Raw genomic sequence first — 24,572 nt, 5'->3', positions numbered from 1 at the left:
GTCAAAGCAGTTCTGGACCGCAGAATTCTTCGGTCCCTCTAAGGCGGATTCGTTGATTCTACAACAAAGTAAGACGCATTCAACAGCTGGTCAAACCTGCAGAGGGTCGTGTCACATGGTGTCCTTTTTACTTCCCACAGTTCAGTTTATCCTTTAATCTAAAGTTTTTCCTTCGTTCACTCCACTTTTTGTCCCGAACTAAATTATCATGTTTATCAGACAAACGTTAAACCACAATACCATACTCAAGTCGTCATAATAACATTTATCATTTCTGGTGTTCACCTTCATCAAATATATCAGTCACATAAATACAAGAACACGTGTTTTAATCATTGGATGTGTAAAACGTTGCTTTGCGTTTCAGTGACTGCAGGTTGGTTGTCATTGGCTTCAAGTTGCATCAGCCTGGTCATCACTCTTCTTCCAATCGTGTTTAACTCCGACGCCTCCATCTGAAGTTCCCCCAAGTGCCTGTAAAAGAGCAATTTCACATGATGGGAAAAATGGAGGAGTTAATATTACTGTTCCGACAAATAACACACACCCAATCAACTTTCAATGAGTAGAATGTGTTTATACATAAAGTTCTCCAATAACAAATGCTTTTGTTTTCTAGGATGGGGGTTTACTTTTGAAACAGGCATCAAAACAACGTGCCAAAGTCATTTGTTACTTTAGCTCTAAAAGAAGGTGACTGTTGTAATTAAGTACGCAAGTACACTATGAACAGTAGTATTACTGTAAATAGTTATCTGGCATGTGCAAGTAATGTATTTGCTTGTGTGTAAAACGGGAGCTAATAAATATTGTATCTGGTTATATTAAAGAGACTAGAACAATTGCTACAGAGATTGCAATTGCTTGGATGGTTTAGGATAGGACTGCTTTATCCTATCTAAACCAACGTTTAGATCCTATTTATCAGACAGATCTCAGTTTGTTCATGACGAGTCCTCTATGTACACCAAAGTTAGCCATGGAGTGCCTCAAGGATCAGTGCTTGGTCCGATTCTCTTTACATTATATATGCTTCCTCTAGGTAGTATTATGAGGAGACACTCCATAAACTTTCATTGCTATGCAGATGATACTCAGCTCTACATATCAATGAAGCCAGAAGACACCAACCAGCTTCGTAAACTAGAAGCCTGCCTCAAGGACATCAGGACCTGGATGACCAGAAACTTCTTACTGCTCAACTCAGACAAGACCTTAGCTGCTCTTTTGTTAACAGACAAATAGGAAGGTCCTTTACCTGCTTTTGTAAAGTGTCTCGAGATAAAATCTGTTATGAATTGATAAATAAAGATTGATTGATTGATAAAGCTGTGTGTGTGTGTGTGTGTGTGTGTGTGTGTGTGTGTGTGTGTGTGTGTGTGTGTGTGTGTGTGTGTGTGTGTGTGTGTGTGTGTGTGTGTGTGTGTGTGTGTGTGTGTGTGTGTGTGTGTGTGTGTGTGTGTGTGTGTGTGTGTGTGTGTGTGTGTGTGTGTGTGTGTGTGTGTGTGTGTGTGTTATCCATAAATGAAGCCAACATCCCTACCTGAGTGTCATGCCTCGAGTGAGGTTTGCGCTGACTGGAGCTTTCCATGTCAAGAACTCTGCTCTGATTATCTCTGGTGATAGTCGAACACTGGAGCCTTTATACCTACAAACAAACACACAGAATATGAGCATCAAATCAGATACAACTCGAAATTCATCCACAAAAAAAAGAAATGACCATAAGAAGTTGAATGTGCTCACGTTTGGTCCGTTAGCTGAGAAAGCTCAACAGGAGGTCCACTTAAAGGAGCAGGTGAATCTGTGCAGAGTATATCTGCACTGTAGCCCAAAGACCTGTGTAGAAAACACAGAGATGTTTCTCCTGATGAGCCCAAGGGCTGCTGCTGCTTTGAATCAGATTGAAGGCAGACAATCCTTTAGTTAAAGATTCTTCTTGTAGCCACAGAGTTTTCTTTTTTGGAGGTATCTGCATATAGCTTATAGTTATATATAATATTTATACTCTATTACTGCACTATAGTTCTGTTACGTCTGTTCATTACATATATGTATCATGTCTGATCACATCTTAGTCCGATCACTGTCCACTTATATCTTTTTCTGCACTACAGTTCTGTTTATACAGACAGTCTACTGCATGTTTACATCACATACACCTGTTCACATGTCTGCTTTCATCTGACACATGCACGTCTTTCTACATCTCACGTCGACGCTGTTCTCTGTATCTGACTGTGACTTGTGTGTTTTTAACTTGTACTAACATCCTGACACTTTCCTCTCTTCTGTTCTTCGTATCTCACTCTGTGACTGGATTCTAACCTGTTCTAACACACTAACATCCTGACACTTATTCTAACCTGTACTAACACACACTAACATCCTGACACTTATTCTAACCTGTACTAACACACACTAACATCCTGACACTTATTCTAACCTGTACTAACACACACTAACATCCTGACACTTATTCTAACCTGTACTAACACACACTAACATCCTGACACTTATTCTAACCTGTACTAACACACTAACATCCTGACACTTATTCTAACCTGTACTAACACACACTAACATCCTGACACTTATTCTAACCTGTACTAACACACACTAACATCCTGACACTTATTCTAACCTGTACTAACACACACTAACATCCTGACACTTATTCTAACCTGTACTAACACACACTAACATCCTGACACTTATTCTAACCTGTACTAACACACACTAACATCCTGACACTTATTCTAACCTGTACTAACACACTAACATCCTGACACTTATTCTAACCTGTACTAACACACACTAACATCCTGACACTTATTCTAACCTGTACTAACACACTAACATCCTGACACTTATTCTAACCTGTACTAACACACACTAACATCCTGACACTTATTCTAACCTGTACTAACACACACACATCCTGACACTTATTCTAACCTGTACTAACACACACTAACATCCTGACACTTATTCTTCTTTTACACTTTATTCTTGTTGATTGGTTAAAAGTTTTAGTATAGTTGCACTGTCGTTATTTGCTGCTCTGTGTGCCCTGAATTGCCCCCGGTGGACAAATAACGTTTTTTTTTAATTGAATTGAATTGAATTAATTAAGAAATGTCAACAAGTGATAATGCACCAGGATGTATATGCAGACACACCAGGACGACTGTCTTGTCTTCTGCGCATTCGATGAGGAAATAACCCTCCATGCCAGCAGGCTCTCTGTCGTCAGAATACAAGAAGACCATTGTCGTGCGTCTAATAGCACTTCTTATCAAAATTAATGTCTGGTGAAAAAGAACATCACTGGTGTTGTCAGCCCTTGTTTTTTTAGTGGGATAAGAAAAGTAGAGGCAGAGAGAGCAAATAATGAGAAGCCAGATACTCGAGCGGCAGTATCCAAACTGCTCAATAAAACCTTTTGAACAGCCAATCAGAGAGATTCCTCTCACCGACACACATTCAAACGTTGAAAAAAGACACCGGCAATAATATGGTGACCAATCTCCATCACTCAGGAAAGTGGAAAATGGAAAGGAGACAACAGGTGAAAAGCAGAGCAGCACAGTTAGCGATCATGTCAGATAAAATACACCGTGCAAACATATGTATTTATAAATGTTTGTTATGTTCTGTGTGTTAAAGAGATCACTGATCATCATTGAGTTCTTGTTTACCTGCGCAGGGTCCAGTCACAAGTGAGACCAGGCTGATTGGACAAACAGTTCAAGGAGACTTGAGGAAAAGTCTTAATTTTCCTGTGCCCTGGACTTGCTACCTGTTGTTGGTTAAAAAAAAAAAAAAAAAAAAAAAGGAGAAGTCATATCTGCATCGGTAGCTGGTTTTTCCGTTTCCAGCATTAAAATGCTTCAAGGTGGGACAATCTATGAAACAAAATTAAAATGGTATTATAAAAACATGGTTCATGTTTAGGATGAAAGAGTCAATCAATACAAAGAAAGTCAAAGACTGATGAATAGAAGTTCGTGAAGCATTAAAGGTGACATGTGCGAAACAATGTCCCTTCGTGACATCACAAAGGGCAGTAGCCCCTCCCCCAGGTGGGTGACACTCCCACAGAACAGTTTGTTCTGCCCTCCTTGTCTGGCTTCTCACCATAAACAATACAACGTGGATCGATAGAACACCAAAGCCATAAACAATACAACGTGGATCGATAGAACACCAAAGCCACATCCCTTTAAAGAGAGGGGCGTGGTCAGACGCAGTGTGTTTACATTTAAACTACAGCTTGTTCTGAGCAGGGCTGATCTAGAGGGGTGGAGCAGGAGCAGGAAACTTTCCAGACATGTTTTGGGGACCTCTGAGGTAAATCACTCGGGACAGCTGTGGCTCAGATGGTAGAGTCGTCGTCCCTCAATCGAGAAAGTCGAGGGTTCGATCCCCAGCAAGCAACACGTCCGTGCAAAATGTGTCCTTGGGCAAGATACTTAAATTGCTCGAACACCCCTGACACAGCGTATGAATGTGCGTGAATGGAGTTAGTTACTGGATGGGCCACATAACCAGCCATCAGTGTGAATGGGTAGGTGTGATCTGTGGTGTAAAAGTGCTTTGAGTAGCACTTTTCTAGAAGACTAGAAAAGCGCTATACAAGCTCAAGTCCATTTAGCATTCACTATGCCAACATGTAACACGAGGGGAAAGGCCATGTATGTTATTACCATGTTCTTGTTTTTCTGGGAGCTCCTGAGCTCTCTTAGGTTCCTCAGGACTGTCGGTAAGGATGACCAAACAACCAATCTGTCCCCCCCCATCCTTATTTTTTATTCCATCTCCCCCAATCCCGTTTTCAAGCCAGTTTAGCAGATGGCTGTTCTATCATCAGTCCAGATCTGCTGAAGATTTCTGCCTGTTAAAGGGAAGTTTTTTTCTTGCTCCGCCTTTCACACTATGACGGATTAAGCTAATAGGTTTACCTGCTTTTTCTTTAAACATAACAACAAGCTTTTTACCTGCTTTTCTAAAACAGGTTGGGTCCACTGAGACAAAACGTCGTCTTCAAACACCGTTGTTCCGAGTCATTGTTCCAGTAAAGTAAGCACGTGGCGGCTGATCAATCAATCTTTATTTTCATAGCGATAAGAATAAAGATTGATTGATTAATGCTGGTAATATTTTTTTTTATATTATAATAAATTACCTGGTGATCCAGAAGCGTCTTCGGAGCGCGTGAGGTTTGTGTCCTAACGTCACAGATGTTGCTCTCAGGTGTTGTATACCTGCACAAACAAAGCCCTTTCTTTCTTTTTATCTGGTCACGCTTAGTGATCCTTTTATACTGTCCTGCTTATTGATCTATGTTCTGGCTGTTATTCTGGGACAGAACTCAACAGTATGGGTGTGCCCTGGACTTGCTACCTGTTGTTGGTTAAAAAAAAAAGAAAAAAAAAAAGGAGAAGTCATATCTGCATCGGTAGCTAGTTTTACCGTTTCCAGCATTAAAATGCTTCAAGGTGGGACAATCTATTAAACAAAATTAAAATAGTATAATAAAAACATGGTTCATGTTTAGGATGAAAGAGTCAATCAATACAAAGAAAGTCAAAGACTGATGAATAGAAGTTTGTGAAGCATTAAAGGTGACGTGTGAAACAACACACTCATGTTTTTCGAACATGATGTGTTCCTAGTTTGTCCTCAAACCCCACAATTATGAGAAAAGTCCATCCTCTCCGTCTTTAACCTGCTCCACTTAAATGTGTGCTCAAACGGGCTGTTCGGAGATTTTCCCTTCATGACATCACAAAGGGCAGTAGCCCCTCCCCCAGGTGGGTGACACTCCCACAGAACAGTTTGTTCTGCCCTCCTTGTCTGGCTTCTCACCGTAAACAACACAACGTGGATCGATAGAACACCAAAGCCATAAACAATACAACATGGATCGATAGAACACCAAAGCCACATCCCTTTAAAGAGAGGGGCGTGGTCAGACGCAGTGTGTCTACATTTAAACTACAGCCTGTTCTGAGCAGGGCTGATCTAGAGGGGTGGAGCAGGAGCTGGAAACTTTGCAGACGTGTTTTGGGGACCTCTGAGGTAAATCACTTGGGGCAGCTGTGGCTCAGTTGGTAGAGTCGTCGTCCCTCAATCAGAAAGTCGAGGGTTCGATCCCCAGCAAGCAACACGTCTGTGCAAAATGTGTCCTTGGGCAAGATGCTTAAATTGCTCAAGCACCCCTGACGCAGCGTATGAATGTGTGTGAATGGAGTTAGTTACTGGATGGGCCACATAACCAGCCATCAGTGTGAATGGGTAGGTGTGATCTGTGGTGTAAAAGTGCTTTGAGTAGCACTTTTCTAGAAGACTAGAAAAGCGCTATACAAGCTCAAGTCCATTTAGCATTTACTATGCCAACATGTAACACGAGGGGAAAGGCCATGTATGTTATTACCATGTTCTTGTTTTTCTGGGAGCTCCTGAGCTCTCTTAGGTTCCTCAGGACTGTCGGTAAGGATGACCAAACAACCAATCTGTCCCCCCCCATCCTTCTTTCTTATTCCATCTCCCCCAATCCCGTTTTCAAGCCAGTTTAGCAGATGGCTGTTCTATCATCAGCCCAGATCTGCTGAAGATTTCTGCCTGTTAAAGTTTTTTTCTTGCTCCGCCTTTCACACTATGACGGATTAAGCTAATAGGTTTACCTGCTTTCTTTAAACATAACAACGAGCTTTTTACCTGCTTTTGTAAAACAGGTTGGGGCCACTGAGACAAAACGTTGTCTTCAAACACCGTCGTTCCGAGTCATTGTTGCAGTAAAGTAAGCACGTGGCGGCTGATCAATCAATCTTTATTTTCATAGCGATAAGAATAAAGATTGATTGATTAATGCTGGTAATATTTTTTTTTATTATAATAAATTACCTGGTGATCCAGAAGCGTCTTCGGAGCGCGTGAGGTTTGTGTCCTAACGTCACAGATGTTGCTCTCAGGTGTTGTATACCTGCACAAACAAAGCCCTTTCTTTCTTTTTTTCTGGTCACGCTTAGTGATCCTTTTATACTGTCCTGCTTATTGATCTATGTTCTGGCTGTTATTCTGGGACAGAACTCAACAGTATGGGTTGTTGTATTTTAGTTACCTGGGCACAGGGCAGAGATGGAAATGAAGGTCACTCTCAAGGTATTTTGGGGTTGTTTTGTAATTCTGCAGGCCTGGAGCTGGATTCTTAGGCAAAGACAGAAAATGAGTCAAAAACAAACTGCTTGGATACCACCTTAAAAAAGAAGCACCCTACGTAGAAACATGAATAATTATTTTTCAGACTTAAAGGGGACATGTATTTACAAAGACTCTGAGTGGATGTGCTTGAAAAGGTCTGAATAGAGCTTCAGGGATGCTGAAGGTGAGACTGTGATCCTCCCGTGTGGCCACGTCCTCCTCTTCCTGTTCATTCCCCTGTCGACGCTCTGCTGTGGGAGATTGCGTTTGATTGTCATTGGGCACCAACTCGTTCTAAAAAGTTGAAAACAAAGTGGGAAAAAAAGAGGAATAATGAAAATGAGATTGAATAACTGAACGAAGAATGAAAACATGTTTTCTTATTTTTGTTGTGTCTTTCACTCTGCAATGTTACCAGAGCTCCAGTGCGAAGTTGTCTGTCCAAAATAGTGGGAATATAAGAATGAAATGCCTCCAACGCTGACACAGGGTGGTAGCCCATGAGCCTGTAGTGTTGAGGTGCCTAGGGTTGAAAAACAACACCAATAATCTATAACTGGCCCCTTGTGTTTATAATGGGTACAGTCCAATTTTAAAATATTGGAGAGAACCATCTCCTCCCTAAAGTCGATGTTCTGAAGCTTCACTATTTATCCAGCTCTGCATCTGTCTCCAAAGCTTTCTTTGTTCTTTCACCATTTTACATATGCATCTCCTCGTTTTTCCTCGTCTCCTCGTTATTCTTCTGCTAATTAGAAAAAGGCTGAGGCTATCTAGGACGGGCATCGCTACAACATCTGGTGGTTTGCCTGACAGTCTGAAACAGCCATGTGGAGGTGGCTTTAAGCCGCAGATTCTCTGGTGAAAACAAACTTACAGTATATGACCGACTTCACTGTGTGAACTTATACTGACTGTTACAATGTTTAAAAGAAGCCAGCATCGCACGTTTCCTTTATTGGTGATGATATAGTAAGGTAATTTTATGATTTACATCTTGGTCCTTTAACTTTTAAAATCAAAAGAACAAAGACACAGATGATAGCGATGGCTAACACAGCTTACCTTGAAGATTGCTAACTAAAAAAAAGGTTTGGACCACCAACTAATTTTTTTTGCTTATATGTAACAATTTAAGTATTATGACATATTTTTTTTCATTTTAACATGTTGCACATAAAAGCTTCAAATAAAATTTGAAAGAAAATGCAAATCGATAAATGTGGTAGAAAAATGAAAAAGGAGAATGTCGCACGGTTGAATAAATGTACTCTATTACTTTTGATCACTGCTGCTCAGTGCTGATCTGATTCTTATGTGCGATCGACCTACTTGAAGGTTGAAGAAAGGAATCTGTGTCGTCACATTCCTATCAGTAGTATCCACAGGCAGTGTGTCCAAAAGACTGTTAGCCTGGAAGACAAATAATAATTATCTTTCAACAACAAGGAAATTCAAAGTGCTTCACAAAAGACATCAAAGAGCATCATGAAAGAGGACAGAAAAGAAACTTTGAAAAAGGAATGAAATTATTCAAGTAAAAATAACTGAAATAAAATTGATTTAAGGAAACAAATTAAAATAATTAAAAGTTACAGTGCAGAGTGAAAGATCAACATCTTTATGAACATGATTTAGTTTAAAGGCAGCTGTCAACAGGTTTGTAACCTGGATTTAAAAGAGCTGAGAGAAAATACAGCTGACCTGCAGTTTTCTGGGAGTTTGTTCCAGATAAAAGAAGCTAGAAGCTGACGACACGTTTGGTTCTGACTCTGGGGACAGACAGCAACCTTTACCAGATGACCTGAGCTGTCTGGATGGTTCCTAGTTAATCACCCGTATTCTGGCAGTAAACCATTAAGCGCTTTATAAAGCAGCAGCAGGATTTTAAAATCTGTTCTCTGACAGATGGGCAGCCGGTGTAAACACCTCAGAACTCGACTGATGTGATCTATTTTCTGTGTTTTGATGAGGACTCTATTACCAACACATGGCATTATAAGTTATGGATCAAAGAATGTTTTTAGTGGATCGACTAGGATGCAAAGAAATATGGTTTATATGCAAAGAAGAGGTCAAACAAAGGCTGAATTTTATGTAATTTAACACAGTATATGTGGAGAATTATTCTCTGCAGAGTTGCTTTAGTCATTCCAGGTTGGTGTCAGTTATATAATACTCACCAGCAGATCAGTTTCATTACTAAAATTGGGATAAGAAAACGGGAAGACTCTGGCAGGCAAGATTCTCTGATCACAAGTCGTCCGGCAAACTGAAAAAGCTGTGACAACAAAAAATACAGATGAAACGTGAACAGATCGTGTGTCGTTAGGTCTCAGTGAAACACGGCTGACAAACACACACACAGGATGTTCTAAGAAGGGCGTCTTCAAGAGTGTCTTTTTCAAGACCCTGTTGTTTAATGGGAGTGAACACTAGAGGGCACCAAAGCTACTTCAAAGTGTTCAAGTTTAATTTGCAGTTCAACTCAGTGCTGTGAATACTACATTACCCATGAGTCTCAGTGACTGCTGCTGGAGAAAGGGAGCCAATCAGTGATACTCTGTGATCACCCACAGAGTAGTAGTAGTGAGACTGTGTGTGTGTGCATGTCTGATGATGTGTGTGTGTGTGGAGCTCCCACTGTGCCGTGCTCTCTCGTGCTGTAAATCCACAGACTGGGATACCAATATTACGTCATTATGGAATCAATATGAATGTCGTCAGGCATATTGAATGAAAAGAGCCAATGAGCCAACGCATTTTTTACTCAGACATAAGCGTATTGAAATTACTTGTGAATGAGGAGGTCACAGGACAATCAACACTTTTCTTCAGGCCTTCTGACAGTTTTTTCAAACAGGTTAGTCGATGATTCATCCGACATCTGATCACGACCTGGAAGAGACAGAAGAGATCATTGTACTTTGTATTGACCGTTCACATGAAGCGAGTCACAGATATTCAGAGGCAAGTGTGGCATGCATCTAAAACGAAGTAATAAAAGAGTATAAAATTGAACTGTGTATACGGGTACATACAGCATCATTGTTTACGCTCATTCTTTTATGTGTGAGGAAAGAAGGAAGAAATATCATCTCATTGTTTTACAGTGGAGCGAACACAAGTCCCAGGAGTCAGCAGCCATTTGATTTATGATGATCACATCAAGCTTCACTCTACAAGCTTGATTGTTGTTGTTTTTAATGCATTGTCAGAAAAGTTGTTTGCTGAATTAAAAACAGGCAAACAAGCCACACTCAAAGTCTCTTATCCAAACAATGAGATTCCAGAGGGTTCCTACCCAAGAAGCTCAATTACTTTTATTTCAATTACCACTAGGAGAGATATTATGTTGTTGTTTTTTACTCCACTCTAAATGTAAATTGGGCCCGACATTGGAAGACTTACACATGGATGAAGTGAGGAAATGGGTCTGTACAAACACTTGTATTCCCCTGACAGAAGATGGAAGTTTATCTATTTTTGGGGTTGCAAAGGGGTGGAAAGTTTCCAGTAAATCAATCAATCAATCAATCAATCTTTATTTGTATAGCATCAATTCATTCATTCACTTGGTAAAGGACCTTACTGTTTGTCTGTTAACATTAACAAAAGAGCAGGTAACAAGACCATGCTCGTCGTTCTGTTTACAAAAATGTCCACTACATTTAAAAAAACACTTTCCATGGGAAGGTAGGATTGGGAATGTTTTAAATATATTACAAATCGGAAACTTTAAATGTGAATTTTTGGAAATTAACTGGAAATTGAGGGTAATTTAATTGAACTGTATCATATCAAAGCTTAAATATAATTGTTTTGTCCAAAGCAGACGTCCATGGGAAATAATACAATAAAAATAGAAAATCAAATTTTTAAAATAAATGTCCCCATTACATGATCAAAACGTACGTCCCTTTATACACGGGCGTGTGGCTTCAACAGGCTTCATCTGTGCATGTGAAGGAGGAGCGCACAGTGCATCTACACGCACTGAGACACAAGTCTTGTCTCAGTGACATCACAGTATTTGGACGTGTTTACCTTGCGTGCTGCCTGCTGAAACAGCGTGAGGGCTCTTTGTCTTTGCTGAGAAGCGTGGCAAAGCTGCAGAGACCGGGCTCCATCAAAGGCCTTGAAAAGGTTGAAAGGACAGTTACAGCTTAACACTGACCTGTTGAAATGAAAAAGCACCACGAGCTGGATGTTTTTGTGGTTGAGCAGCTGAAGAGTGAGCAGTACATGTTGGTGTGTTTGCAGGGAAAATGCTGCTTCTTAAAGCAACTGAGGACTCGAGTGTGCAAACTGAAACTTGCTGCTTTCATGAACACAACTTGCAGTGTGAATAATAACAAGCCTCTCTTACGATGCATTCACTTCGTGCGACCTCTTTCTCCTCTGTTATCTGCCTCCTTCTGTCCTCTGAAACTGGGTCGTCACCGAGGCGGACTTGCCTGGAAAAAAACCCCCCGAACTTATACTTATTCAATTCTTGTCCTAAAATGTATAGACAATGTATTTCACAATAGAAACAAGCTCAATACAGAGATTAATAGAAAAGCAAGCATTGAAAAAAACACACAGAGAAAATGTTATTTCCCATAAAAGCATTTTCTTTTGTTTCTTTTCGTTTCTTAAAGATCACAAGAAACAAATTTGTATCGTTTCAAAATCTGCAAAATCCTTTGTGATGTGTTTTCCTTGTGTGAGTAATAGGGGTGCAATCACCCTGAGGTGTTTGTATTTTAATCACTGTATTGCAGTTCAGTGGCTCATCAGGCCTGAAGAAGATCCTTTGGATGGAAGCATCATCCTTCATGCAGCTTTTAAGGAGCTGAACACACCTGTGCAGACCTTTGTTTTCCACCTGTCTGCAATTCACTCAGATACGTGAACAGTTGTTTTTTTTCTGTTCATGCCTTTTATTGCAAAACATTCAGATCGAAACAGTGACCTGCTTCGGTTGAACTGGTTACTCTAATTTCAGGGCGCCCACTAGATGTCACTGTTTCCCTGCGGATGAAACCCCAAAGCTTCAAACGAGGCTTCAACTGCACAACCCGACAAAGCCGTTCAGCTGTTTGTGTATTTCTGTGAATACTGACAATCATTGTTGTGCTCAACCAGTCTCATCAGAGAGGGATCACAGCTTCGTCTGCATCATCGTGGATCATATATGACTACTTTGTAAAAATGAATCCCAATACTAATGTCCCTCCCCTCTAACATACAGAGACTTCTTTTTCTTGCTGCAGTCAAACAACCTAAGTAGCTGCATGCAGGGTCCTTCTCTTATGAATCGCTCCCAATAATAATCAATGCATCAAGTCTCTTGTCCTCCCTCACCCACGTTGATTTTCACAGGAAACTCCAACCACGCGACGGGACAGAAACGTGCTAAACTACAGTACGTACCATTTGATTTGGTTAGCTTGCAAGTCCTTCACATTCTGTTCGACCTTTTTTTTGAAGAGCGTCTCCTTTATCTTCCTCTTTTGCAGACCATTCATGCTGCCACAGTCTGCTGAAGTGAAGGTGGAAACAAGCAAGAAAGATACTTTTCTCATTTGTACCTGAAATGCTTTTTAAACTCGATGGCCTGAATTAAAGAAATAAATATGACACACCTGAATAAGACACAAGGACTGATGATCAATAAAGTCAAATAAAGTGTATTTGATGTCATTTACCTCCCCTCAGGTCTTTAGAACTGGCTTTACTGACGTCTTTTATCAGCATCTTTGCCACGCCTGCATGGGTCCACACATCGACTGGAGGCTTTATTTCAGGATGAACACAAACCAGGTTTTTTCACCATCTTGACACCAAACTTCCACGTCAGCTTTTGAATGAAGTTGTGAGCACATACACTTCTGTACCTTTGCTTTTTCACCCTCCTTGGTCTTCCTGTATTTGACTTGACATCGAGACACTTGGGTTGCAGGTAACAGTCGATTATACGCTGCAGGCACTGCTTCTCCATTAGCTGGCATTCCTCCACGCTCACTAGCAAATAACATGAACAACAAAAGAAAAACTGATGATGAAATGTGCTCAAACTTTGATCGAATTATTTAGACTTTGATAAACCTCATAAATCCCTGAGAGTTTTATACTGTGTTGTTTGGGGACAAGAACAAAAGTACAAAAATCATCAGGAAACACTGAAGACAGACAGAGAAGTAGAAAATGTAACAACAACTACACACTAAAACACAATGATAAGAAATTACAAAATAAAACAGGAAACAGTGAAGGCTAAATCAGAAAACAATCAAATAAAAGTAACACAAGGAGACAAAAACGTAACAAGAGTGAACCATGACATTGACAGTGTAACTCTTCCTGGAACCAGGGAATGTTTTTGTTGGATAAAATAGATTTGAAAGACAGCATAAGGCTTTTTCTTTTCTTTTTTCTCCAGAGCACCAGCTTCTTTTTTCAAGTGTTTTCATTGAGGAGAGAGCGTTTGCAGAAAGCGGCCGCCCGGAGAAAAGATGCAGAGCCAAGCGTCTATTGAAAGTCTTTCAACCTTATAGAGAGGCGCTCTTATTCCCTGGAGTTTTGCCGCCTACAGGGGATGTATCTCGTACCCACATCCTCTTTGCTCAATGTCTGATCGGGTAAAAATCTCAAATAAAACGTGTAGTGAAAAGTAAGGGAGTAATGTTGGTCATACTGGTCCAAAAAAAAATCCAGATTACATAATTTACACAAATTATTACATAGATAATGAATCCTCAAGGTTATCTGTTGCATTTTTAGAGACACTTTAAAGCCTTGTTTCTTGGGGATCACAATCACAAAGTAAATAGACAAATGTGACACGTTTGAGAAACAAACACTCAACAAAGACAAAGACAGTTGTGTGCAAAGATAAGATGTCGTGAGTTTTCCAGACTCACTTCTTATAGCTGTATAAGAATGAAACATATGAATACAAACTATATTCATCAGACTTAAAATAAACCTGTAGCATAGAAGAGACTCTAACACTGACTGATCAGTGTGCAGAAGGTATCTCTTCATCTGTCACTGGAAAATGTCATCTTTTATTTTTCACTGGACGGACGATCTGGTGCATTTTAAAACGATAAAGATACTCATTTTGTCCAATGACCTGGGGGCGTGGTGAGGGGCGGAGCTCCCGGTGATGGTGCATAGGTAGGGTTTGGTGTTGAACTGTGAGATGATCAGCTGGATGGTGACTTGAGAAGTCTGGTATTGGACAGGACTGAAGGTCACAATAATCTTCACTTCACCATGAGCTGGTATCACACCTGGAAGAGTGAGGGCATGACTTATGTGTGCACACATTTCATCTACACCTAGGTCAGTGATTCCAGAATTGGAATCCAGGTGAAGGAGAAAAGACAGGCTCATTAACGTGATCAGCGCGAGCCAAAACTGTCCAAACGTCCCCAAAGTCCACTGTGCAGGCGATGTCCTCCAAACTGTCAAAAGACACCTGAAGAACAGCCGCTAAGCATTGCAATCAATGTTTATGTCATGGTTTGATTTTTGTTCTGTATTTAATCTTGTTTTAGTTTATTATTTCCCTCGTGTTCGGTGTATGTATGTTCTTAGTGTGTTTACTTTAGTCCTTCATGTGTTTCCTTGTGTCCTCCTATGTTGCCTGTTAGTTTATTTCCTGTCTTGTGTTTTAAGTCTAGTCTTTAGTGTTTCCTGTTTTATTTTGTAGATCTGGTTTTGATGGTGTCAGTGTTGGGTTTTACTTTGTACTTGTCTTCAGTGTTCTGGTCTTGTGTTCTTTGTTCCTTGTGTTTCCCGCCTTTCTGATGACCCTGATGTTCCTCACCTGTCTCGTTAGTATCACCTGTGTCTGATTACCCCTTGTCTATTTAGTCTCTGTGTTTGCCTCAGTTTCTTGTTGGTTCATTTTCTTGTCTTTGTCAGATGTCAGTTGTCGTGGCCTGTTGTTTCCTCTCCCTGCTCCCTGTGTTTCTTCTCGTCGTGATTTTTGGATTTTGGATTTTTCCTTGTAAGTTTTTGTTTCATCTTTTGTTAATAAATTAGTTTATTCTGCACATGGGTCCTCCTCTCCTGTTTCCTACCCCGGATCGTGACAGTTTACATTGCGAGTGACCTGGGATTCCAAATGCATGGACATGGGACTCATTTGGTTTAAAACCACTGATTGTTTATTGTGAATATTTAAATGAGATTCTTGGAACTGTATTTATCTGCATTTTTGATTCATGAAATGATTATTTAAAAAACTAATGAAATTTTGATTTGCTAAAATTTAGTAAAAGGAAAAGTTTAAAAATTTAGTAGGCCAGTGGAAATTATTATTTTGTGATTTCATGTTCTTATTTTGTGATTGCAAAACCATAAGAGTGCTAAAAAATGTGCATTCTCTGTTTGTTTTGAGGGTTTTCCACCTACTGCAACCTACTGTGATCTACTGTAAACTGCTGCAAACTGTTGCAAACTGTTGCAAACTACTAAGAAGAGAGACTGCAAAAGAAATAAAAGCAGCTAAACGCAAAGAGTGGAGTCCTGTATGCTTCAGTTGGGGGATGTCCTATCAAGTGGGGACAATCTGCACAAACTAGACACGCACTTGACAGTGTAGGTTCTCACACTTTTTTTTGTACTTATTTACCACTTTCTTTCTCCACTTATATCTACTTTAAGCAACAAGCGAATAGAAACATTCTTTTCATCTTCTTAAAAATGGAGTCGGCCACACGTCTTCTCCTCATATTATACTGCTCAAAATGTCTTGAGTCCATACCTGTAAGAGGACTGATGGAGAACGCTTCGTTGGGTTGAATGACAAACAGCTGGAACTCAAAGTCAATAGGACAACTGCATTTCAGGGGTATAGCATGTGAGACACTAGAGACAGGTGGACAAGAAAGCATGAGGTTACTTTTTTTTAAATACTGATAGACAGGAAAGTCCTCAGGTAGACAGAAGGTCAGAAAATCTGCCCACTAAAGAGCCCAAGACTCACAGTGTATGGTATAAATACTCACCTTTGTCCAAGTGGTACTTCTGACAGGTGGATGTGAGGGGGGATGTGTAGGTCATCAATGACCGGGTAGGCATGTACTGGAATTAACAGGTTCTCTTCCCCCTTACAAAGAATGAACAAGAATAAGAGCATCAAAGTAAAGGTGTAAAAAAGGATGAATTACCAGTAACCATGACAACATCAACTTTTAAGTCCTCCTAAATGACTCTTTTTATTCCTAAGACTCATAACACGTCACAGGTGGACAAATCTTTGGAGCCAAACCTGGCAAAGAACCCGAACACTGTCATAGAAGTAACGCCACTCGTCGGGACAGAAAGTGACCTTCACCGTGTAGGAAAGACCCGGAATGAGTCGATACTTGAAAAAAAAATAACAACAGTTAGAACACGGCTGAATACCTGAGTGGTTTTCTGGTCAGCAGTTTGCAATGAATAGAAGTACCTTTTTTGTATATGATGTTTTGAAGTGCTTCGTTTGTGTGGGAATGATTTGAATATCCATGACTTCAGATGAGATGTTCATTATTTTCTGAGAAAAAGAAAAACAGATTATTTTTTCCTCCAACCTTGTGCACTCGCGAAAACCCTTTTTGTGACATACTTCCTTCTTAAATCTACAACGTTCAAACGTCAGGTACAGTACATGCTGGCCTCACAGTACCTACAGTAGTTGCCATTGCCTGCATCTTGGTGCACTCTCTCTTTATAGCTGTTACATTCAGCTTTCATGAGAAATGAATGCTCCAACTTGGAAAACCATCACACTGAGTCAATCAAAACTCTTCTTACTAATCACCTGCGTTTGTATAAGGGCCAGCTTTTTCTTGACAGACTGTGTGGGGGACGGACATAAGCTGGACAAGCCTGATGTGAAGAAGTTGGTGTCAGAGATATAATCTGTCCCATTAACCTAATGCAAGTGTTTTAGCCTTGGAATTACATTTCGATGTTTTTTTGCACTTGAGAAAGTTGATATTACGGGAACCAGATTGGAAGCCTTTGGAGGTCAGATCCCTGCTGTAGAGGGCGAGTGCAACAGCAAGCACTTGAACTATGAGCGAGACATTAGGTCAAAGCTCAATGCATGTTCAGCCATGTTCAATTCTCTGTCAAAAAAAAGATTTAAAACACAAAAGAAAACTCACAGTACATCTACTATGTACTATCTGAATTTGAAAGTGAGTGGGGGAAAAAAAAAAAAGGATTTCCTCACCAGTATCTTTACGTAATCCTTCCCCAGCTCAAACCCGCTGAAGTGAAGCTCGGAGGGGTCTGCTCGGATCACGCTGTTGCTTTTCAGTTTGGCAAAGAATTCTGCGTCGGGGAAATAAAATACTAAATGGAAAGAAGAAAATAGCCTAGGCTTTTTTTTAAGTACTTTTTCATACATTTAAAAAATACTGTTAGCTATTTTTGAGCAATTTTTCAACCACAGCAAAAAAAAAAATAACCAAGAAGAAAGTATGCACTGCGACTTCGAGGAAGGTTTTTGATGTCTGGTTTATACTTGATTCCAGCAGAGGATTGGGGATGTTGGATGTACTCCTACTCTCCTCCACCAGCTGGCACAGAGGCATCATGGGAGTCACCCTCTGGAGAGACTTATGGAGCATCTGCGGCTCGGAGAGGAGCGTGTCCATCCTGGCTATAGGGTCAGCTGAGCTCTGAATCCCTAAAGAGAGAAATGTAAGAGGGATTTAGGACAGTCAAGGACATAGTGTTATGTTGGGAAGCATCATAATATCTTCAATATTAAATTAAAATATTAAAATATATAAAATTAAATAAACCTTTCTAGAAACATTTCAGAAAATGGAACTTTAGAACTTACTCAAGATTTAGGCAGTGGGTTTTAACACTTATTTTCCCAGATAAAACCGCCATATCCCGTCATTTTTTGTTCAGTTAATTCCCGTTTTTGTTGTGAAAGCGCCCCACTTACCAAACACCGACGTTTTCATGACACCGACGTTGCCATGACACCGACGTTGACAGCGCTGGAAAGGGGGCGGGACGAGCGAGCCGTGGGGAAACTGCAGCGAACCAATTGCGCGACAGCACAGCCCGGAAGCAGACACGTTTCCTTTCAAAGCAAAGCTAACGACGATTTATAAGTCGGTCTATTTGGCGAAACAGGAGTTTCATTCTGTTTGTGGGCTACACATGCATTGCATATTTGAGTAAGAAGAAATTATGTTAGCAAACGTTTAAATGTGCTATCTGTTTCCTTCCTTTTAATCACACGTGAAATAAACCAAAATGCACTTTCTTTTGAAAGTACTAACAGGAAGTTTTAGTGCTTTCTAGATAAAAAACCTTGATCAGATGACTGTAGGCCACTTTACATATCGGCATTCTGATTGGGTCTATTTGATTTTTCAGACGTGTCATACATCTTCTGCATGGCAGGATGCTCGTTTTTTATTGTTATCAGATTGATGTGGGTTCATTTTCTTGAAACAGTCGCTCAACCTATCAGAGACAATGAAAAGAGTTGGACTTATTGGAGTGTTACTCTTAGGCCAGGTAAGAATGAAAAAGTGTTAAATCAAACTATGGAAACTTTTGAGAACCATGCCAGCCTCTCGTCATACTTTAATTGCAGGCAATAGGTGTTCCGATGACCTCTAGTGGTCACAAAAATACAATGCACCCTGAACACACCTTTGTACTGTTACTCCTAGAATCTGTACGCCTAAAGAATCTTTCCAAAATGCATGCAAAATAAAAGAGTAATTTTCTGTTCTGACCTGTCAAGAAAGCAACACCAGTGTTTACTGCAAAGGACTGTGGGATGGCCTGAACTGCTGGCCATCGGCAAACTGTCTCTCAACCTTGTCCAAACCATTCAGAAGGTGAGATATGACTTGAATAACTGAGTAATATGCAAGGAAAGGGATTTGGTTGGATACTTAGAGGCACATGATCTTCACATCTATACATTTCCTTAGCTCACATTTCTATCAGAGAGCTGTGACAGACACTAGATTTGATTGCTATTTTGCAGGTAAAGTGCATCACAACTGCACCACCGTCGGCTGGTCAGACCCTCTTGTCCCTCATGAAGAATCGTGCAGCTAAACTTTCAACGAGACACTTCACTTTCCCGGAGAGGTTGGTCATATTTGAAAGAAAACAGTATGTGTTGATTATGCATTAATAACTAGAGGAACAATATGATCAAATTAGAATTTAAAAAATACAGTAATGCTTTGTGTCTCTTTTCATGTATGTATTTGATTCTGGTTTTTGATGGGTGCTTTTTGACTGAACAACTTTACTCTATGTTTAACGACAGCACATAATGTAGTTATGGTAAATGGTAAATGGTAAAGCTTTATATGGCGATTTTGTAGTTTCACACGCCTTCCAAATGAGGGACCATCAGAAGTCACTTTGCATTCATACACATTACGCGCCCCTGCCGGCAAAGCAGCTGGAGCAGTAAGGGTTCCTGCCCAAGTACACATCAGACATGTGGTTGCAGGACCTGGGGACAGAACCCCCAACCTTTCGGTTGAGAGTCAGCCGACCCTTCCAACTAAGCCAGACATGTATTTTCTATCATTATAGTGTATGCCTGTGTACCATATACGTATACGTGTTGTTTATGAAATGTTAATTAAGACTCTTTTCCTTACTGACCCCTGGTGTGCTAAAGTATGAAGCGTGAGTCATCGTTGGTTAGATTAGTTTAGCTAACCCAACAGTGGCCAATCTTACAGTTCATTGGGGCCCGAGGCAAAAATTCACAGGAGGCCTCTCCAACCAGCATTCATCACCATTAGATTATGAATAATCTGACAACCCTTGGCTCCTTAGATAGCCAATCAGTTATGTTGCACACTGAGGGGTAAATTTGGTTGTTGAACAGCTAAAAAAAAAAAAGGAGGAATAAAATCAGAAAAAAGTTGACAAACATATTTACAGAAATTAAATTGTGAAATCAGTCTGTTTAATATGTGATTATCTCCTTCATTTGTACAGTCCTCGGATTATCATTTGTACTTCTCCTATGTGAAGACCATGTACAGGGGGATATAGACTCTATCTCATCTCTCTCACCAGCTATCACTATTTTCTGTCTGTTCAGGTTTGAAATGCTTTTAAAAATATATATTTTCTATCACCTTCAACTATCCAAGATATTTCAGAAAGTAAAAACACAAAAACAGATTTTGTAACTTCAAACGTTAAATTTCTTCAGAAAGCTTCATTGTACCAGGAACTACATTCATATCCAGAATACTTCAAATTTATTTTTCTGTTGTTTAATTCTGTTCATATACAACAATGTCTGGAGATTACTGATGCCAAAATAACCCTCTTTCATCCTGAGAGCCGTCTTCATCTTCATCAGGGACTCTGCTATTCACCAATGCAGAGCTCTACCATTGTGACTACTACATGGTATGCATAAATATACATAACTTACTTTTTTTTTTTTTTTAATTTTACCAAGGAACATGCACTTAACCTCATCAACACTACTCCCAAACAATCAGCTGTGTGTTCCTTCACCAAACACAAGGGTCTGATTGATATGAGGTTTTTGGGGCCGATCCTGAAACCAATATTGGGGAAAAATAATCTGATAGAGATCATTTTCTTAGATCTATTTTTGGTCTATAGAGATATATAAACAGACATGTAATGTGCTGATCCCTCAATTACAGTTGTGAAATAATATGCAATGAAGACAAGATGGTCACCTAACTGTGCATGTACATGCTTGACACTGTTGGGATTGATACTGCTTGTTTTAATTCAGAGGCCTATAGCACCCTCTTCTGGTGACAGCCAGAAAGAACTGTTAGTGCAAAACAATGAAACTCAAATTAAATCCTTTTTAACTGGTGAAATGATCTCGTAATATTGGTGAATATCTGCAATAAAATCCTGCACTACTACTATGCTAGTAGTTTTCTTGTTTTTTTTTAAATTATTTCGACATGGTATTTTTCGACAGGTATGTATGTCGGTGTTTTTGCATTGTTTTGACATGGGTATGTATGTTGTTGTTTTTTATTTTTTCGACATAGGTATATGTTGTTTTTTGTATTTTTTTTGACATGGGTATGTATGATGTTTTTTGCCTTCATTTTTCTGATATTAGGTATGTATGTTGTTTTTTTTCATTTTTTGACATAGGTATAAATGTTGGGTGTTTTTGTTGTTTTTTTTACATAGGTATGTATGTTTTTTTTTGTATTTTTTTGACATAGGTATGTATGTTGTTTTTTTTAGACATGGGTATGGATGTTGTTTTCTTTATTTTTTCAACATGGGTATGTTGTTCTTTTCATTTTTCGACATAGGTATGCATGTTCTTTTTTTCTTTTTTTGGACATAGGTATGTGTGTTGTTTTTTCGACATAGGTATGGATGTTTTTATTTTTTTTGGACATGGGTATATATATTGTTTCTTTTTATTTTTTCGACATGGGTATGTATGTTGTTTTTTTGCATATTTTTGACAAGGCTATGTATGTTTTTTCTTTTTCATTTTTTGACATAGGTATATATATGTTGTTTTTTTGTTTTTCTTTCTCGACATGGGTATGTATGGTGTTCAGCATCAGTTACCATGGTGATATACCCAGGTAAAAAGTAATCAACCCTCGTAGGACTGAAAACCCAGAGTTAACCCTAAAGTTACCCCGCTGTGCTCAAATCCTGCTTTGTAGCATCGACCTCAGGAAACTTCACTGTGATGGTTTTATAACATCACGTTCAGAGTTTACCTCTGGATTTAAGATAGTTTAAAGTTAAGGTCAATTATTACAGTGCTAACCTCTATGATGTGCCTCTTTTCCTTTTTTTTATAAATAAGGTTTTATAGGCCTGTTTGTAAATGACCAATTATTGTTGTGAGTTTTATATATTGTTTTTTTGTTTTTGTTGCCTTTGATTTAGGTTGTAACTTTGGCTTCAGTCATGAGTTTTGAATTTCACTGTTGTTTTGAACACATGTATGTGACAAAATGTTCACTTTAAAATGAACTTGATGAATTCTTAGTTTATATCATAGTTTGTTGACATGTGATTTTATTGTAAATGGGTATGCTATGTGTTCTATTTGTATATTTGGTACGTGGTTTATGTTTAATGGTTGTTTCCTATTTGAGTTTTCTTTCCACAGCTCTTACGGTGTGTTTGTGATGATTGCATTGATCTATGAAATAAAAGTGATCATAAACCATCACTCAACCAGAGAGTCATCCATTGTTCCAGCCGGGTCTGCTACAATTCTATCAGCTGAGTGTTTTTTATCATTGCTGTTTATTTTACAGTCAAATTCAATTCTCTTTAAGGGAGCTGTAAAAATGTGTGTTAGAAAAAGCTCTTCAATAATAATTATCAGTTAACACTGGTGAGATGATGAGAAACGAGTCTGTGGTTTATGATGGAGGAAAGATTACACACACACACACACACACACCTACACACACACACACACACACACACACACACACACACACACACACACACACACAGCAGCTCATTTCCTGTAACTGGAGGAGGGAGGAGCAACACGTGATCCAGACTCATGAGAGGAGGCGGGACAGTGAAAGTGAAAGTGTTCAGTGAGTTCAGACATTTTGTGGACAGAAGTGAAGAGAGAAGTAAAGAGTGAAGCAGGGTGAGTGTTTATCCACAGTTTTTATATCTTCACTTCTGTACTCTCAGTTTCCTCCTGTCAACTGAACACAGACAGTTTCTAATGACGTCACAGCTTACGTTCATATGAGCTGTGTGTGTGTGTGTGTGTGTTCGTGTCTTTAGAAAAGGCCCAAAGTAACGGACATGTTATTGACTGATATCGCGAGAAGTGAGCCTGCCCACGTGATCAGTCCTGATATTCTAATGAGTGGCACGCAGTATCAACAGATAGATAGATTGATAGATACTTTATTGATCCCGAGGGAAATTCAAGCTGACGAGTGAGCTTCAGTTGTCACGTGATAACTTAATAGAAGCTGTTTGTGCCTAAATTAAAGTGTGAGTATTCATCTCTTGCATATTTGTCATATTGTTTACTCATATGGATGTTGTCTGGTTGATATGAATGAAAGTCGGAGCCCGCGTGCTCGCGCTATGATCAGCCACGTTCATGACAGCTGATTGCGTGCACGCTAATTTACGTCCCTCTGCTCACGTGACTCTGCGCGTGAGCGTGAGATGCGTCATGTTGAGTTAAAGGCACGTTCATTTATACACTTATTACGTCGTGTTTAGACAGTTGTGATTGAGCCCAAAGTGTTTAGTGTTAATTAAGTATTGTTATTTAGCTTGCCTTTCAACTACGCTAATTCGGCAACCGGATGTAGCAGCTTGCCTGTATGTTTCAAAATAAAAGCATCCTGCTGGTTCCGGCAGTTAGAGGATTTCTATAACAGGAAATGCTCTGTCAAGTTGTTAGCAGTAACTTAACAGGACTGAAATGTTAAAGAGACCTGTGCATTGTGTGTTTGAGTTTGTTAGTTTAAGACAGTGTGAAGAGAAATGTGATTATAACTACTGAATGGCTTTCTGTGTAAATGTATGGTTATATTTGACTGACAATATTACTTTATATAGGTGAAGTCATTTATGTTATTTATTATTGAGACTGTATTTTGTTATTCTTTCTTTTTATAGAAAACCACACACACACACACACACACACACACACACACACACACTCACATGCATAAGTGAACCAACCAGTTCCAACTAGCTGTATGTGCTGCTCTATTGGAAAGTAAAGAAGAGCTGAACAGTGTGAAATCTCTCTCTGCCCTTTCTTTCATCATACTCCCTGGAAACTTGGCCTTAAGTGGTGTTCTGGCCGACACCTTGGTGTGAACCTAGTGACAAACACAGAACGAGCACCCAGCCTGAGCTATTGTTATTATCTCTACTACTGTGTGTGTGTGTGTGTGTGTGTGTCTGTACAGTCGTGTCTGTGTGTTCATGTGTCTATGGCTCAATCTCAGTTCCCTTATTTGCACCGAGTGTCCTCCGAGTTGTCTCCTCCACTTGCGTCTTAGTCCCGCCCACCAGAGATGCACGGAGGAAACGAAGCCGAGGAGAGAGGACCGAGGAAATCAGCTTTAAGACACATGAGACGTCGTTTCCTCGACAGCGTCACATGACGCGACATCAGCTGATCACGTTCAGCTGTCAATCAGCCGAACACCTGTTTATGTCCACACACACACACACACACACACACACTCACACACACACTGTATTATTACTAATCAAACACACACACACACACACTGTATTATTACTAATCAAACACACACACACACACACTGTATTATTACTAATCAAACACACACACACACACACACACACTGTATTATTTC

The 24,572-nt window shown here is 39.7% G+C and overlaps 1 protein-coding gene and 2 long non-coding RNA genes across 3 annotated transcripts; 2 read left to right on the top strand and 1 right to left on the bottom strand.

Annotated features, from left to right (window-relative positions):
- Positions 1–250: 250 nt before the first annotated feature.
- LOC306818802 (cilia- and flagella-associated protein 221-like) lies at positions 251–18,146 on the bottom strand. The gene is made up of 26 exons (XM_079336521.1): positions 18,047–18,146; positions 17,723–17,887; positions 17,429–17,550; positions 16,658–16,744; positions 16,478–16,573; positions 16,215–16,315; positions 15,971–16,074; positions 14,318–14,489; positions 13,089–13,215; positions 12,900–12,987; positions 12,625–12,733; positions 11,576–11,663; positions 11,254–11,343; positions 10,002–10,104; positions 9,390–9,487; positions 8,539–8,619; positions 7,622–7,729; positions 7,333–7,500; positions 7,127–7,212; positions 6,910–6,988; positions 5,380–5,406; positions 5,189–5,326; positions 3,702–3,802; positions 1,747–1,839; positions 1,544–1,648; positions 251–474 (listed from the first exon to the last, which is right to left on the bottom strand). The coding sequence occupies exons 2-26, from the start codon at positions 17,853–17,855 to the stop codon at positions 333–335; spliced, it is 2,646 nt and encodes an 881-aa protein (XP_079192647.1). The 5' UTR covers positions 17,856–17,887; positions 18,047–18,146; the 3' UTR covers positions 251–332.
- A 405-nt stretch (positions 18,147–18,551) lies between these two features.
- Positions 18,552–20,234, top strand: LOC306818686. The gene is made up of 3 exons (XR_013778342.1): positions 18,552–18,741; positions 18,974–19,070; positions 19,223–20,234. It is a non-coding gene; the product is annotated as an uncharacterized lncRNA (long non-coding RNA).
- Positions 20,235–21,178: 944 nt separating this feature from the next.
- On the top strand, positions 21,179–22,417 carry LOC306818867. Its single transcript, XR_013778374.1, has 3 exons — positions 21,179–21,405; positions 21,441–21,533; positions 21,595–22,417. It is a non-coding gene; the product is annotated as an uncharacterized lncRNA (long non-coding RNA).
- Positions 22,418–24,572: the final 2,155 nt, after the last annotated feature.

This window comes from Symphodus melops, assembly GCF_947650265.1.
Source record: "Symphodus melops genome assembly, chromosome: 23".
NCBI lineage: Eukaryota > Metazoa > Chordata > Actinopteri > Labriformes > Labridae > Symphodus > Symphodus melops.
This window is presented reverse-complemented; position numbering and strand designations above follow the sequence as displayed.

Excerpts from the sequence above, each read along its gene's own strand:
- LOC306818802 (XM_079336521.1), bottom strand. The coding sequence starts at position 17,855 with ATGGACACGCTCCTCTCCGAGCCGCAGATGCTCCATAAGTCTCTCCAG. Across the intron at positions 10,105-11,253 it reads TTCAGCAGGCAGCACGCAAG|GTCGTGATCAGATGTCGGAT; the intron begins GTAAACACGTCC and ends TGTCTCTTCCAG. Across the intron at positions 5,407-6,909 it reads AGACGCTTCTGGATCACCAG|GTAGCAAGTCCAGGGCACAC; the intron begins GTAATTTATTAT and ends AACCAACAACAG.